The sequence below is a fragment of the Polypterus senegalus genome, chromosome 8 (genome assembly GCF_016835505.1).
Source record: "Polypterus senegalus isolate Bchr_013 chromosome 8, ASM1683550v1, whole genome shotgun sequence".
NCBI lineage: Eukaryota > Metazoa > Chordata > Cladistia > Polypteriformes > Polypteridae > Polypterus > Polypterus senegalus.
In genome coordinates, this window is record NC_053161.1 from 87,012,980 (window position 1) to 87,027,582 (window position 14,603).

Consider the following 14,603-nt stretch of genomic DNA (forward strand, 5'->3'; position numbering starts at 1 on the left):
TCCAGCACATATGAGATTGATGCGAGGATCAGTTTTCGAAAGACAGACGCGCATTTCTTTGTCGATCATTTGAAGTCTCTTGCGTTTGACTTTATTTCCGTAAGTGTTCCGTTATCTGTTTTTCCAACAAAAAATATATTCTTTTAAACATTATCTTTTAAATCAACCAAAAGTTCAAAAACACTAGCAATTTTAAATATTTTACAAAAGTTTTCGCGGCGCCCCTAAAATTCCGCGGCGCACTGCACCGGTTGCCCGACAATGCTCTAGATACTAAAGTGCATGAAAATTCCAGGAGATCAGCAGTTACAGAAATAATCACACTAGCCTGCCTGGCACCAACTATCAGGCCACAATCAAAATCACTGAGATCACATTCTTTCCACACTCTGGTGATTGATATGAACATTAACTGAAGCTCATGACCTGTATGTATATGACTGTATATATTGCACACCTGCCACATGATTGGCTGATTAGATAATTACACTGATAAAGGTGTACAGGAGTTCTTAATAATTTACTCAGTAAGTGCGTATCGTGTATAGTGATAGAGGTTACCAGGAAAAATGACACCACCGAGTTCAGAGAATGCATTGGCTGAAAACCTATGTTGGAGTATCATATTGGCGGTGGTACTCTAAGCACTTCTTTGTGTCATTGTGTTAAGACAAGGCTTCCAGCGTGAAGTATACCGTCCATCCGTGGTGTCTTTTAAGTGAAGTGGTGTTTCTGATGCAGGTATTAGCTATGTAACCAACTTTCCATTTGCTTTTCCTGTAGGCCCTGGCCTCTTTTTCTTAATTTGGTTTAGCCTTATCCACATAGACTCTGCTCCTTACTTCTTGAAAACATTTAACTTAAAAAACCTCTGGGTGTGAGACAGTTTCAAATCCCATCTCAGCACAACTTTCAGCAATGCTTCATATTCAACATTTATCTTAGAGATGGCACACCAGAAATCCCTGTATCTTCTCCATTATTCTTTGCTGCATCCATCTACAAGCAAGCTGACTTATGTTCTCCTCTACAGGCTCTCACAAATACAAAACCAGATAGACATATACCATCAAAAACAGGAATAACCTTATGAAGATGGTATGACAGCAAGGCACCAGGAAAGCTAACCAAATGAGAAAGCATTAGGAATGTATCCCATGCTGAACAGCACATAAAAGGAACGGATTTGAGCACCCCTCCCCCCATTGAAAGCAGTTGGTTCAAACTTTTTAGATATGCATAATAATCATGTGAATTATGCAAATACACATTTGTAAGAATATCGACAGCAAAAGCTTGTTATATGAGCAACGATCGCGTTTCACGTTATTACACTATATTTTAATACAAAACTGAACAGTATATTTATGATTATACAGTAAGATATGAGTAAAAGGAGGTTTCTGTGGCGGGACTACAGAGAGGGAGTAAAGGCGTCCGCCGTTTCCTAGCAACATCATAGCTCAGAGATTTACTGAGTGCATTCTCACCCAGTAAAGAGGTCGATTGTGATTGGCTGATTTCTGAGCAGTAGTCAATCGGCATAAACGTTGTTAAACGTCTTCCCATAGAGTTAACGCCAATTTGAAAATATGTCGGCTAAAAGAGGTTTGGGTCACACGGAGGTAAAACATATGCATACTTTATTGTTTTAATTTTTTTCCACAAACGGCATATATTATGTAATGAACGCAGAAATTAATCTTATATTGTTGGCCCGAACTATGTGATTCGTAGTAACAGGAAACATGATATTGAATTGTATTACGGGATGTGTTTCATAGCATCTGTATTCTAAATGGATTATACACATCTATAGTTTTAATTCATAATTTACAATTTTGTATTAATGTCTCCAGTGACACCATTAGAAAATAACTAATATTAAGGGACACGTTATAACAACACTTAACCTTTATCTTATTTGCTGTATTGCTGAAATTAATCGTTAATATGAATCGCAGCTTCATTCATTGTGTTAAACTTTAAGAGTTTTGGGCTTTTTGTTCGCACTGCTGTAACAAATATTAATTTCACCAATACGCAGCCTAAACGAGTACCGTTTCTTATTTTTTCTAGCACATTTTAACAAGAATAGGATCGTTTACTCTCGAAACAGTTGCCTTTTCGAATCTTTTAAGCAACGTTTGCTGTGGAGTCGCTAAAATTTTTAACTCTGATTTGATCTACTGGGTTGATTTTTTTTTTTAACCTTGCAGTGGAATCGTTAAATTAATGACCTCAGATTTATTACTGTTTATGGCTTCATTTTTTGTTCGTTTGTTTTGTTTTAACAAAGCTAACCCTGGATACCTGTGTAGCACATAATTAGACCATACACATAGATTTTTTATCGATTTAAAGCACCAGGATGGCTTTAAATCGATAAATGAAATGAAGCTCTTCGATTATCTATAATAAAATGAACATAGTAAGCTCTTAGTGTGTGATTGTTTTCACATCTTCTGTGTTAAATTTAGCTTGTTGATTTTGACTTTAGTGATTGCAGTAATAAATAGTAAAGAATCCTTGTAATATTTTCCAGATTTATTTGTTTTTGAGACTGCGTTATACCTTTTTTTCTGTTTAGTATTTGGAGAAGAAAATTCCAAGAAATCCAAAATATCAACATGTTAAATCAAGACTTGATACAGGTATATTTACCCTTTAAACTATTTGCTTTATTTACTATTTTTACTGGAGTTAATCCGTACTTGTTATATATTTAGCCTTCAATTTACTGCATGAAATATCATTCAAACACTTGTATGTGAAACCTAGCAAGTCAATTTTTAAAACTTTTCTCTAAACAACCAACCTGCAGTATGTGGTTTTGAAATCTTGTTCTTAAAATGTTGCCATTAAGATTTGACTGAACACTACATCACAACTTTTTGTGAATAATCAAAGTATCTTTTTTACACATTTACAATTTATGAAAAATGAAATTCAGCCTTTCAGTGGAAAAACAATTTCAGAAAATGGATGGAAGAATGGTCAGACAATCCATTTATTATGAATGGACAGTAGTTTATTGTCTCGTAAAAGTATTCCCATAGTTGTGTGAAAATCTTGGAGGATGCTAATGAGGCTGCTGCTTTCCAGTTACTAAGGATCCAGTTTCACACAGTGTGCTGTGCCAAACAAAATGTAATATGATAACTACAGTGTATTTTTTTTCATCTTGCATCATTAGATGAACAACGTAAATGATTTTTTTGCCAATGTTTTGAATATTTTAAAGTAATACATATTTTAAAAGCTAGTTCATTATTAAGCCTGTTGTAAAATTGAAATAGTTTCATCAGAGGGTAGACTGAAATGCCTAATGGCTAAGAAATACAGTTCAGTTCTTACCTCGGGCATATTGCTTAACATACTTAAGCACCAACAGAAAATGTATGTGTGTGTATATATATATATATATATATATATATATATATATAATAGTGTCTTCTTGTAAAATGACACATTAAGTTTATTACTGTCAAAAGGTCCATCCATTTTCTGAACATTGTATTTCTGGTTATGGATGTTCTGAGCTTTGCCTGCCAGTATCCTGTTTAAGAAGTGAAGCAACACCTGAATGTGATACTAGTGTCTTTATGTGTACTAATTCTGTATTTAGTATTTTGTAACCTCTATACTTGCATTTTACCTGAGAACGTGCACAGTGCTCTGCACCTACACTTGGTGAAGAGCGCAGTTCAAACATGAACTGAATTGAGTTGAATTAGTCCATAGCAGGGTATATTCACACACCATTTAAACATGTTTAGAAGGTGGGAGGAAAACAGGCAAGTAGACACTGGGAAGGCATGTACAGTCCATTCATATGTTGACAAGGCTGGACTATGAACCTAGTCTTCAGCAGACCATGCTGCCTGTTATACAGTATAATGATGCTTCTCAGAATATTGTTATAATTTATAAGTAGTAAATAATAGTTTAAATAATATAGATATGTTTTCTATGTAATAGGAAGTAGTCTGACAAAATATATGGAGAAGTTAGAAGAAATCAAAAGAAGTAAGTATAATAAGCTTTTTATTTTTTTTATAAGCAATACTAAAGTATATAATACTGTTCTATAAATTTCTTTACAAGATTTGTTATCGAGAGCATGGTTAAACCATTAAAGTAGTTTGTGTTTTAATATTCATTATATCACCAAATGGGAACATTGTTTTGGTTTTGTGTGAAAAGAACTTTTAAAGTGTGTGCCTTGAAATTCTCATTCAAAACCAAAGTAGTTTTTGTAACAAATTTCAGTACTCTGAGAACAGTTTCTTTGTGCTTAGTTGATTGTTTGTAGTGGATTTTGTCAGATTTCTCATGGATAAGAAACAGGTGATCCTTTCTCAGTGCTAGGTATTGTGGCATTCTACAGTAATTTCTCTGTCTGCCTTGTAACAAGAGCATCAGGTAAACATATGATTCTGCCAAACTAGCATTAGTGGAAAATGTTGTCAGGAGCAAGAGGCTGGGCTTAAACCTTTCCAATAAAGCAGACAATAAATGAAAACTAGAAAGGAGCTGGGAGCTCACTGGTCTTGGTAGACAGACAATCGTCAGTTTAAGAATTTAGCAAAGTCTAAGTTTTGAGGGCAATTAAACATTTGGTCACACATAACAATGTCCACCAGTTATGAGGAATCACAGAAGAAAAGCAGTAAAGACCCAGGTTGGTAGTAATATGCATACACTATTAAATGCAGATTGTTTGTTTTTTAATCCTTTATAATACAAATGTTATGCTTGTGTTCTGTCATATGATGTTGTAGATTTTGATAGTTTTTTAATTCCACTTGATGTGACTTACCTCTAGATTACCGGTATAGAAAAGATGAGCTTTTTAAAAGACTTAAAGTGACTACATTTGCACAACTGGTAAGTGTATTAGTTGCTAACAAGTGTGTTATTGTTTTTTTGTATTAGGACAATGGTATTCTGTTCTGGATTATGTCATGTCTTTTATGACATGGTATGTTCTTTGAGAAACTGAAACAAATATACATTTTCCTCTAACAGGTCCTCCAGGTTGCCTCGGTTTCAGAACTAGATAATGTTGAAAGTGATAAAGACCTTGCTAGTATTTCAGGTAAAATTAATCATAATTATATTATATTATTTCAACATTAAATATTGTTAGGCTGGGGTATACATTCCATTATTATTTGAGATTATGCCAGCTCTTCTGAGTTGAAGTTTAGGCCGAAACAGCTACTGTATTTAGGTTCTTCACTGGAGCAAAACTATTATCATATAACTGAATTCAAAAGTATGCATTATAATAACGTGTTTAGTTTTTCAATGATATGTTTGCACATTTGTTTTTTACTTACTTAAGATTGTATTCAGTATGACCAGGACACCAAATAGCTGTTAAAGGTGCTTAATTTCTTAAGTAGCAAGAAAAATTCCGTTTGAGATAATTGAAGGTAAAGTTAGAAAACAGTTGATTTACAATCATAAATAAACTACTGATAAAGAGAGATTGATTACACTGCCAATATGAAGTGATTGCAGGACACCAGAACAAATTCTTTGTTGGCAGGTTGGGGTTGAGTGGATGGGGAGGTATGAGAAAAGTGAATTTTAAACTTTGAAATCTTATCTTATGGAATATCCTTGTACAAAATTGGGGGTATTATTTTACCTTTTATGTGTTTGTTTATTGCAGACAGCATTTCAGTGGTGTCTGCTGCAGACACAGAACAGCATTCAGTAATGACTAAGGGAAAAGACAGCCCTGAGAGACAGCAGCAGTCATCACCTGTTGAATTTTTTGATAGCAATAATGAAACAGAAGAGAGAGTCTTATCAGCCAGATCAACACTTCAAAGGTAAAACTGTTACAGTGCAAAGTCAACATTGATTAAGTGATGCTTTTTCATTGATGGTTTTACTTTTGCTTTGTTTTAAGATCAAAAATTTAAATTACATTAACTCTTGTAATTAAAAACAGAAAGAAATGATTAATGACCCATTCTAGTAAAACGTTTCTTAATTTTAAAAAGCTTTCCTTTTTTTAATTTGTAGTGTCATAACTGGTGTCGGTGAAATGGACTTAGAAAGACCCGAACTGAAGAATTTCAACCATAACATAATGAATGAGATGGATGTTAATATACCCTACCCAGACTGTCCTTATTTACTACTTGATGTAAGGGAGAAAGATCATTATGATCAGTGCCATATAATTGGAGGTAAGTTTAAGTGCTAAAAACCCTTATACCATTTAGAGTTAAATGGCTGCAGTAAATTAATTTTTTTATTGGATTTAAAATTGAAATACTCTTTTTTTCTGTGTTAACCTGTAAGCTTACCAAATGTGCCTAGAGCAGTTTATTTGAAGACTGAACCTCTTTGTTTTTACAGGGTGTATATTTTTCACTGTTTTGGCAATTTAAGGAGTTTTTTATTTGTATAATTTTGGTTAATTCTTCTAGATAAACAATATTATGAACTATTTTTTAAGAGCTTTGCTAACATTTATATTTTGCATTTTAGTGGATAATTTTTTTTTTTTCCCCACAGCATACAGTTACCCAATTGCAACTCTTTCCAGAACAATGAATCCATACACAAAGGATATATTGGAATATGTATCCTTTTAAAAATATTTATCAAGTTAGAAATAATAACTCCAACACCCCACCCCAAGATCATACATTATGGTATTAAGCAAGTTCATGGGATTTGTACCATGATAATACTGTAACAAAAAGGTAAATAGCCAGTGTTAAGAAATATTCACTTGTACTACATTCTTTTCATAGTTTAATATCTAAATTTAGAGCTTGGATGTCTTTTGACATTATTAATTAACACATTTAACTATGTTGTTTTTCTCTTTCTTTGGCATATTAACACTTGATATTCATTGTGTCAATTTTAATGCTCAAAATAGTGTTATTGGATGAGGTGGTGTTAGAAAGTGTTGAATTTAAACAATTTTGTAAGTGGCCAAAGACTTAGCTCTTGTGTAATTCACAGCAATTTTTAGTTCAAGTTTCCACTATTCATATTGTATGTAAACCTGTACTAACACAAAATTACCACTTCTAAATTTCAAATGCAAGGGAACAGTACTTCTTTTGTAATTAATGTGTATTTAGTCAATGTATACAAGGACCTGTCCCCTTATTTCCCATAGGGCTACAGAATTCTGTTTTGGTCCAGCACCTGTTGAGGATGACTTTCGGTATCGTTAATTAAGGAAAATGTTTCCATTGTGGAGCAAGAAACAAAAATTAATGGTGTGAGGTTGCAGACATTAAAGGGATTACTTGTGGGTTGTGTAAATATTTCCAGTTTATGCACATTGACAACTGAAATAAAGCATTAACACATTAAATGTTCTTTGGATGATTTCAAGCTAAGGACCCAGATTCCAAACATCAGTCAAAGCAATGGACAAAGTAAAGGAAGTGTGGTTATTCTCCAGCATCAAAGGAACAAACAAACAAGTTATGCTTTTTTAAAGTGCTGAAAGTGTAGTCTCTTTATTTCACAGATTTTCTTTGCCTTCTGTGCCAGTCAGAGAAGCAGCAAAGAAAGCTGTTAGTCATACCCCTCCTGCTTCACAACAGTGCCTATAACACTGCATTGCAAAGATTACAAAGTCTGCTCTGTGAAACTTATATAAAGAAACGTCAACACCACCCTATTCTTCAGACCTGGTCCTGTGTGACTGACACCTGTTCCCCAAACTGAAGGACTGCCTCCATTGGATATACAATGACAGTGATGAATGTGTTAAATCAGTTACAGAAGAATGGTTGTACAAGGAAGATGTTTTATCTAAGTGGCAAAGAACAGCTTTGTGTCCATTTTAACAAGTGTGTTATTGTTCATAGCAATTATTTTTAAAAGTAAAACTTTTTTACTTAGTTTTAATTAGTTCATACTCCAAAATGTCTTGATCACTCCCTCATATATAGCCAAGTTTAATGGGTAATGTTTATTCCAAGTTGATAGGATTTCTGATAGTTGTTATTAAAACTGTATTACTGAAAATGTTCAATATCATCGTGCTAAACAAATGAATGTAGTAAAAACGAAGCAGGCTTTTTCAGGAAGTCAGTGAGGCTTAAAAATAGAGAAATTACAAAATAAAATATTCTCTTTACTGTAGGAAAAGCATTGGACCATATTTTGGCAAAAAATAAGCAATGACCATTTGGTTGGGTAGCAGAGCATTCCTTTTATACATATAAAACAGGGATGATCTGATTTCCCACATAACCTATTTCACATTTTTTTTTTGTTTCACTGACAACATTAGCATTTAGTGTGGTATTCAGTTGTTGTTGTTGCACATTCCAGAAGAAATTCAACTAGTACATTCTGAGAAAGCATTCTGCATACCAATGTTGAGTTCAGAAGTGATTTGCGTGGTTGTTCCCCATCTGCCTGTTTGTTTTACTTAGCACTTTTCTCCTTTGACACCTTTGATCTTATAGTGGGCAATAGCTGTAGAATAGTTGGCACAAGCGGTGTCAAAGTCACTAATTTTTCCCATTCCAAGATTTAGTAGAATACTAACTGATGCTAGAAACACTGGTCAGCCTGATTTATGCCGCACACCACCAACAAATGACATATGCCATTTTGGAATGTAGAATTTGTGTGAAGGTGGAGAATGTACTTAATTAATAACCCTGTGTGTTAAGCCAAGTTATGATTTCAATTTGTGTTAAGAAAAGTTTAATAATTTGTTACATTTACATAGCGCATTTCTCACCACTCAAATCACTTCAGTGAGTGGGGAGGCAATTCAACCACTACTAATGTGTAACCTCAATATGGATGATGCGATGAAAGCCATTTTTGCGCCAGTATGCTCCCCATACATTAGCTGCTATGTGGTGAAGTGGTAAGTGAGACAGCCAATTGGAGTCAGAGGGTGATTAAGGAGCCAGAATAGAGGAAATCTAATGTAAAGCATGTTACTAGTCCTGTTTCTTAACTGCCATCTAAGAAAAATGCTTCTGGAAAGATCATCATTGTTTATGATGAAGATGAGAGAATTGCTAGCCAGGCTGCTACTACTATGTGTGAACGAGGTTTTGAAAATTTGTTTATGCTTTCAGGAGGTAAGTAAAGAATAAATAACCTTCAGTATACTTGGTTGCACTTGTACATTTGGACTTGATCCTTGCTCTGTTTTAAAAATAATTGAATACAATTATCAACATATTTCACAATTCTTTTCTTTGCCTATTAAAAACAAAATACTGTACTTTAGACTGATACCTTTCATTTGTAGTGATTTTCTTTCTGCTTTGCACCATTGTTTTAGGTGGGTGGCATCTTGTGGTAGTTAAAAAACTGAATCTTATTTAAGTCGTCCTAAAGTAATACTGGAGAAAAATATTCTTAAACTGGCTTAGTAACAAAAAATAATGGTGTTCAGATTGCTACTTGGCTTTTTTAAGCTGTATTTTAAAATATATAAGATGTAGTGGCAATGACTTTGGCATTTTGTTTTGAAAATATTGATGTTCAAAATGATATTTGGCTTGATATTTTGAAATATTCAATGACTATGGCTTTGAAATTGTGATTTAATATTTCAGGTTTAAAAGTAATATCTCAAAAATTTCCAGAGGGCCTGACAACAGGTTCATTTCCAGAAAGCCTTCAGGAATTTTCTCCAACAGCCACTCGAAAACGTTCTACCCCAAGACAGCCATCCTACCCTGCTGAAAATAAGTGGAGGTTTACTACTGATGACCTAAACAAAATACAGCTTCGTTTTGATGAAATTCTTATTCCTACTGATGCAAACAGTATGTATCAAATCTGATTTTTTTTATGTTTTTGTTTCACATTTAAGTTTGCAAAAGTAAGATTAGTAAGAGTTACAGTCATGTGTAAAAGTATTCAATCTCTGTGAAAGTCATTCTAACTTTTTTCATAACAAAAGATTTGTGCAAATATTTATCCATTCAGTATTTTTAATGTGGAATTTTATGCTGTTAAAACACATTTCCAGAGTCCAAATTAATAATTTTCTGTAGATATGTAACTGAAGAAGAAAAGCTTACAAGTTAGTGTTTTGCATAAGTTTTCAAGCCCTACACATTAATCATTTGTGCAGAACCCTTTTGCTGCAATGACAGCCTTGTATGTCCCAGTTTTGCACATTGCTCAGGAGTGATTCTTCCCCATTCTTCTTGGCGGAATTTATAGAGATCCTCTAGGTCAGGGGTACTCGACTCCTGTCCTGGAGGTCCACAGTGGCTGCAGGTTTTTGCTTTAACCAAATTTTTAATTAGAACCTCTTCATTAACTATTAAGCTAATATGATTTTTTGGGCTTAGTTTTAACTTAACTCGATTTGTTTCGATTCAAAACCCTTAATTGTCTATTTTAGTTTAGGTTGTGTCACCTGTTTTATAACTAGCCATTAGTTAATACTGAGGTACAAATGGCAAAGGAACCACCAGCTCTCCAACTTACGCGTTTCTATTTAAACCTGTGAACATGCGTCAGGAAGTATGTGTGTTAATACAATGTCTTGAAAGAAATGAGAGAGAAGGGAAGGACCAAAAGGTACAGATATGTTCCAGACCACAAAACATGTGGATAATATTTACTGAAAATGAAAAATCTGCAATGTGATAAAGATTTGTCTTGGAAAAATGAAAGCACTAGCAAAGCTGTATAATTAAATACCCACTTTCATTATCTGCTAGGCCTAGCTTTTAATTATGAAGCTAGTTAGAAAGAAAGCGTGCATCCACAGCGGACCTCCAGGACTGGCGTTGAGTACCCCTGCTCTAGGTTGATGGGATAGCACCTCTAAACAGCAGTTTTCAAATAGTGCCACAGATTCTCAATAGCGTTAAGATCAGGGCTTTGATTTGGCCATTCCAAACCATTCAGCCTTCCGTTTTTGAGCCATTCCAGTGTCGCTTAGGCTCTTGTTGAAAGATGAATCTTCACCTGAGCCATGGGTTCATATCAGAATGGAACAAGTTCTCCTGCAATATTGTGCAGTATTTGTGTCCATCCATTGTCTCTTCAACATTTACAAGACATTGCATTTTTAGTATCCTCTTAACGCCAGTCGAAATCATGCTCTGATGTTATGCTTTGAGGGATGGCGTGTTCTAATAAGAGTCTGGGTGCTGTGATGAAACCTCCCACTTTTTGGTGATGGCTCCAACACTGCTTAACAGGATATATTTTGTAGCCATTTCCTGCTTTGTGCATTTCAATTACTTTATTTCTCACATCAGCAAGATGTCCCTTTGTCTTCATTTTTGCAGTGACTGTCCAACAAAGACTATGACCCTTACAAGGGGTGCTTTTTATATCCAGAGAGAGAGAAATGACTCTCACCTTTGTGTCATTTGTGTAAACATGGAGCTTCCAAAGCACAGATGTTTAAATACATACCCATACACTAACTTTTAAATTTTTCTTTGTCAGTTAAATATTTTCAGAAAATGGTTTATTTTTGACTTTGAAAATGTATTGTTACAGCATAAGAGTTCACATTAAAAGTACTGAATGGATAAATATGTGTACAGATCTTTTGTCATGCAGATATTTATGATGACTTCCAAGGGGATTGAATACTTTTGTATTTTAACATTTTCATTTTTAGTCTTTGTTGTATGCTGTTATATTTAGAAACTAACATGGTATATGGGATATAGGCTACCTTTATTTAAAGGCACATCTGTCCTTTGAATATCCTTTATTTTTTACAATTCTTTGTTCATTATGTGCACTATTGTGTTAATCACTCCATATGTTGTAATTCTTAACTGCTTTTTACCCTACATCATAAAGACATGTGTTAAGTTAAAAAACAGTCTTGAATTTGAACCTTGAGGATTTGGTTGTTTGCATTCACCTAACTCTCCAGTCTGGTCAGGTTCTTGTCTTGTCCTTAACACTGCCACAGCATTCTCTGAACCACTGTGACCATGAATTGAAGTGAACAAGTTTGAGAATAGTATGTTTAGTTTAAGAATGGTATGTGTTATTGAAACTAGTTTATTTAGAATTGCAAAGAAAATATTGTTTTGTTTTCAACTGAAACCTTGCCTACAATCAACCATGAAATGAATGTGTTTATATTTTCACGTAGATCTCTTAATCATAGAAGTCCTTGCTTTACACTGTAACACCTCAAACAATGTCAAGTCATTAATGGAAAGTTAGTAGTGTTTTGCTGGTTAACGTGAAACATTTATGTATGTTTTTGGAGTTTTTTTTGTAATATTGCGTGTATAAATTTAGTATTTTTAAACAAGATTTGTATCTGTTTTTACACAACCATTATTTTGTTTTTTAGGTCGCTACAGTAGGCTGACAAAGTCATCAAGTGCACGGAGCAGTCGTGCTTCATCTGTAACTAGCTCAGATAGTGGCTTTTCAAAAAGTAGCAGACCATGGAAATAGGAAAAAAAAGTTGTAAATACATGGAACATTTTTATTGCATAGGATTTCATCAGCCTACACTAAAAGTAAATGTTTTCTGTATAATTTGTATAGTTTTAATATTTGTACCTTTCCTAATGTATTATGTTCTGTAAATGTTTGTGTGAGCTAGATGTCATTTGTTTGTACTGCTAGCATCTATTTCTAGAATGCAACGATCTTCTCTCTCCCTCCACCCCCCGAACACCCCCCATTTGATGGTGCTATGCTAGAAAATGTTTATGGTGTACTTAATGGAAAATAATTTAACTATGCTAAATAAAAGATTTCTATCCATTGTAGAATATTTTAATATTGGTGGATGTCTGATATCTTTTTAATAGAAAAAGAATTAGATTATTTCACAGCTAAATTATTGGTTACTTATTTATAATACTTGTTGGGATTTGTTTTGAATCCGATTTCACCTTAGCTGATGAATATCATACCAGCTTAAAATGCTATGGGGGTCTTTTGCTTCTAAATTCACATTAAACGTTAGTGCAAATTATGTAGTTTGCTGTATTTTTATTCTTTCAGCATTTTTTTTTTTTTTTTTGCAAATTATATTCTTTAAACAAATTATGACTTGAGAATATGCAGTTTCTAAGAATATTAAAAAATGTAAAAAATAATTTAAATACTACATTACTAACAGTTAAATATTTAATGTTTAGTGTGTATCAGTTTAAAATGCATTTATGAAACCTTTAAAAATCCATAAATTTGCTTGGGAAAGTTGTTGTAAGGAAAAACTTGAAGACAAAATGAAAGTAATTTATTTGCAAAATGTACATACTTTATGTAAATATGTTTGCTTGTTATTTCTGTATAAACCTGTTCAAATCCTAGTAATATGTCGTCTGTCGTAAGTTACGTATTAATACTCCTTAGATGACCTTTTAAGAGTTTGATTTCCATTCTTCCCATTATTTTTAGTTTTATAAGGTTGTGTGTACTGTGTACAAAATATGCAGTTATTTTTAAATATAAAACTTAGCATTCTTACCAGGGAGGTCACTTTTTGGTGTTTGTTGTCTAATTTTACTTAAGTTTTAACAGTGTTCAAATGTCATTATGTTTTAATTTAATAAAGTGTACAAATATTAACTTTAGTTTTAGTAAACATCTGTTCTACTTTGGTTGTGAAATGCAGAGCTAGGATGAAATATAGATTGTTTTCTGTAGTTATCTTCATTTTGTACTTTTTCCTACTTTTGCATGATCCTTCTGTGACCCATTAAAATGTAGAAGTATTTTCTACTCTCATTATAACCATAAAACATTTGAAGAAGTTTAAAAAATATCTTAACAGAGCACTTTAGAGAAGTCCGGCAATGGTAAGAAAAAAATGACATACTCTTGTCCTTCCAATGTAATTGATCAATCAGTGATAGCTCTCTTTAAAGCAGCTAGGGGAGGCATGGCAGGGTGTGTAACACACTCCTAAAAGCCTCTTAAAATAATTTAGGGGGTTTATTTTATGCAAATTACTTGTCATCTATGTAATTTGAATAATATTGACAGTAAAGTAAATCTCTTTAGAACTATAGTGAACAATTTAAGAATGGTCTTCTTAGCAAGATATTGCTAAGAGCTACAAAGTTGGGAAAATGGCTGAATGATTCTAGGAGCATAACCGAACTGCTAATCCTTATGAAGAATGTGTCCAATTAGTAACCTAGTTCACTATATGGTACTGTAATTGTAGCATAATTTTAAATAATGATTCATCATTACTGATAACACAACAACCTTTTCCAAGATCAGGAAGGGTAATGTGCCACTGTAAAACATAGAGAAGGGAAATAACATGTAGCCAGTTAAAACTATTGCTACATTCCTGAAAGGCAATATGAACAATTCCAGCATCACCTGTAGCCTACTTTAGTGCTATGTTTACTCCCAGAAAAATAATCAAAAAAAATGTATTTTATTTTTTTTTTTTTTTAAACAAGAAAAAATGTCATTATGTAAAACATAAACATGTAAATAGGAAAAGGTCAACGTAAATATAGTAGGAAAGCTCAATCTAGTGTACTCTTCTATAATGGTGCAGATTTAGTAGACACCCTTCATTTAATGTCATGCTTTGAAACAGTCACCAATGCACAGCCTGTCATTGCAATCAGGACAGCAGAAGCATCTTTCTTTATTCA

The 14,603-nt window shown here is 33.5% G+C and overlaps 1 protein-coding gene across 1 annotated transcript; it reads left to right on the plus strand.

The window, feature by feature from the left end:
• The first annotated feature begins 1,521 nt into the window (after positions 1-1,521).
• cep41 (centrosomal protein 41) lies at positions 1,522-13,554 on the plus strand. Its single transcript, XM_039761381.1, has 11 exons — positions 1,522-1,625; positions 2,591-2,654; positions 3,982-4,029; positions 4,829-4,890; positions 5,032-5,101; positions 5,684-5,846; positions 6,043-6,209; positions 6,541-6,608; positions 8,987-9,101; positions 9,585-9,797; positions 12,320-13,554. Exons 1-11 carry the CDS (start codon positions 1,593-1,595, stop codon positions 12,424-12,426), a joined length of 1,110 nt encoding a protein of 369 aa, XP_039617315.1. The 5' UTR covers positions 1,522-1,592; the 3' UTR covers positions 12,427-13,554.
• The last annotated feature ends 1,049 nt before the right edge of the window (positions 13,555-14,603 follow it).

Coding starts and splice junctions, on each gene's coding strand:
- cep41 (XM_039761381.1), top strand. CDS start 1,593: ATGTCGGCTAAAAGAGGTTTGGGTCACACGGAG. Junction 4,030..4,828: donor GTTAGAAGAAATCAAAAGAA/GTAAGTATAATA, acceptor ACTTACCTCTAG/ATTACCGGTATAGAAAAGAT. Junction 6,210..6,540: donor TCAGTGCCATATAATTGGAG/GTAAGTTTAAGT, acceptor TTTTCCCCACAG/CATACAGTTACCCAATTGCA.